The sequence below is a fragment of the Dendrobium catenatum genome, unplaced genomic scaffold (genome assembly GCF_001605985.2).
Source record: "Dendrobium catenatum unplaced genomic scaffold, ASM160598v2 fragScaff_scaffold_672, whole genome shotgun sequence".
Taxonomy (NCBI): domain Eukaryota; kingdom Viridiplantae; phylum Streptophyta; class Magnoliopsida; order Asparagales; family Orchidaceae; genus Dendrobium; species Dendrobium catenatum.
Window position 1 is genome coordinate 558,287 of NW_021319134.1, and position 2,900 is coordinate 561,186.

The 2,900-nt window shown below is 41.9% G+C and overlaps 1 protein-coding gene across 1 annotated transcript; it reads left to right on the top strand.

The window, feature by feature from the left end:
• Positions 1–901: 901 nt before the first annotated feature.
• Positions 902–2,682, top strand: LOC110100933 (B3 domain-containing protein Os03g0120900). The gene is made up of 2 exons (XM_020828654.2): positions 902–1,376; positions 1,471–2,682. The coding sequence occupies exon 2, from the start codon at positions 1,492–1,494 to the stop codon at positions 2,554–2,556; it is 1,065 nt and encodes a 354-aa protein (XP_020684313.1). The 5' UTR covers positions 902–1,376; positions 1,471–1,491; the 3' UTR covers positions 2,557–2,682.
• Positions 2,683–2,900: the final 218 nt, after the last annotated feature.

Sequence of the window (2,900 nt, forward strand, 5' to 3'; positions counted from 1 at the left end):
ATTTCTGCCGAAAATCCACCGGAAATGCAAATTTCTGATGGATTTTGGCCATTTTCCGACAAAAATGGCCATCGGAAAATGGCATTTTTCCTGTAGTGGAATACTCCATTGATTGTAGTTCTTCCCCGTGAACTTGGGCAACTGAGGTTACAAATTATTATTGCTTGAACTCGCTGTCATTCTCCAATCGGGCTTTGATACCAATGTTGGAAGCAAAAATAGAACAAAGAAAAATGGTAGAAAAACTCAAAACAAAACTTTTTCTTCACTAGACCTTCACCGGAACGAAAAAACAAAACAGAAAGCCGAAAAAACTAATATCACACACTTATGTCTTTTCACGGGATACATATTTTAAACACAGTAATCAGTTTTTTTTAACTGTTCAAAAATAAAAAATAATTAAATAAAATAAACTAAAAGATGCATCTCTTGATTTGTAAAATTCCAACAATATCATCTTGATCTGATAAAAAATACTCTTAACAATATGTACAAAAAATATATATATTTTAATTATACACTTCCATCTTCTTCAATTTAGGAGAATAGTTGACTCTCGTCTCTTTATTGATATAATAGCTTTATTTCAAATGAATTATGCCTCATAAATTTTATTTAGGCTTTTCATGTAATAAATTTTGATTGAATCTCTATATTAAATATTATATATCGCCTATATTAACGTATTTTTTTAATATCTAAATAAAGTTCATATGAAACATTTATAAAATTAGTGAACTTATATTAGAATAGATGCTGCAAGATATTTGATGCTTCAATAATAAATTATCTATCTCCAAATAGATTCATTAATATTTAATCCCTTTAAAAATGAATTTTCTTCACAGCAATCTTCAATTTTTAACCTTAGTTCTAAAGCCAAAATCACATTTCTTAGAACAACTGGCCTTGCGGGGACAGATCTGCACCATATAAATTACAAACTAAAAAATAAAAAAAATAAAAAAAACGAAAAGGACATGCTCCATCAGCCTAGCCAGATAATTCATGGGCCAGGCCCCTATTTCCCCTCTCCTCATCCTCATAAAGCTGTACAGCTTAATTACCTCTTGTTCTCTCTCTCTCTATCGTGTCTTCGCTTCCCAAATTGCTTATTACAAGATCATTCCCCTCTCTCTCTCTCTCTTTCTCTGTTGCTCGCGCTCATATTATCTCTGGAACCTTTATCCTTTGTTCTTTTGTGAAGCTTCCGGGCAATCGGTTCGCAGAGGAAGTGCTGCTATAACTCTCTCTCTCTCTCTCTCGATGTCTCTTGTCTGAGCTTAGCACTATATTGCCTCAGGCCCAAACGGAAAGAGCAGCCGAATTTACAGACCTTTTCTTGCGCAGTCAGAGAAGAAAAGAAAACGCAGGTCGATCCTTTCATCCTCGAATCCCTTGCTTCTACCTCACAGATCTCCCCAGCAACCAAAAATAAAAAATAAAAAATCGTCGGATACTGTTCAGGTGAAGCTTTTTCCATCTCCCATGGAGTTCACCCACGGAAGAGGAGACAACAGGTTCTATAACGAAGAGGAAGACGAATTAGAAGATGATGACAGAGATGAACAGAACCCCCCCAGAGGAACGGATGCCGCAAGACTCTACCCTTTTATTCCCATCAGCTCCTCATCTCCCTCTTCCTCCTCTGCCATCTCCCTCAACTGTGAACCATCCACTTCAACTACTCCCGCTTCATCACTACCTCCGTCGACTACACAGGTTCAGAAGGAACATATGTTCGAGAAAGTCGTTACACCAAGCGACGTTGGCAAGCTTAACCGACTTGTGATCCCGAAGCAGCACGCAGAGAAGTACTTTCCTTTAGACGCTTCTACACACGACAGGGGGCTTCTCCTCAACTTCGAAGACCGCAACGGCAAGCCCTGGCGCTTCCGATACTCTTACTGGAACTCAAGCCAGAGCTACGTTATGACGAAGGGGTGGAGCCGTTTCGTCAAGGAGAAGCGCCTCGATGCCGGCGACACCGTTTCCTTCGGCCGCGGAACGGGTCAGACCGCTAGCCACCGTCTCTTTATTGACTGGAAACGACGGCCGGAGCCGCATCTTGACCTGCACAACTCCCATCGCATCCCCCACTTCCCTTCATCGGTACCCTCCTTCTCCCATCCTCACCCTTACCTCTCCTTCTCCCGCTCCGCCTCCGCCCCCTGGGCTGCCGGCCGCCTCTTCGTCCCAAACGCCACCCCGCCCCCAGCCTCCAATTACTTCTACTTCCGCTCCACCTCCGCCCTCGCAACCAGGCCCAACCCCGTCTCGACCGCCGGCGACCCTCCCGTTTCCATGGTGCTCGATTCCATCCCCGTGGCCCATGGAAAGGAGGCCGCCGGCGAGCCAAAGCGGGTCCGCCTCTTCGGCGTCAACCTTGAGCAGCCTTACGAAGGAATTGATAACACCGAGACTTCCGGCCTTCTCAGACTCCAGCTCCGCTCTCCATTTTCCTCTCAAGAGCTCCGCCTAGGAGGCCACGAGTCTTCCTCTTCTTCAGCTAAAGACAGCCACCATTCCCCACCATTTGATTTAGACATGTAATTATATATAGTTCTTGCAAATTGGATTATAGAGGATAATAATTCTTTCTCTCTTGCTTGTTTCCTTACCTTACTGTCAATTTCAATCCTACGAACTTCTACGAGTATTATTATCACTGTTTACGTATTCAACAGCGCAAATCCATTTTTTTTTTTTTTTTGTACATTTCGAACACTAATCTTCTTCTTGAAGTTGGCCGTGTTGAAAATTACACTTAATTTCGTCCGTTATTATTTGGGCTTTTGATTGAAGCTCATAATCTAGAGTAATCTATTTTAGAAGTCTCTAGAAAATTTGCTATAATTATTAGAATACTCTAGAGATATATTATTTTTTTTGGGACA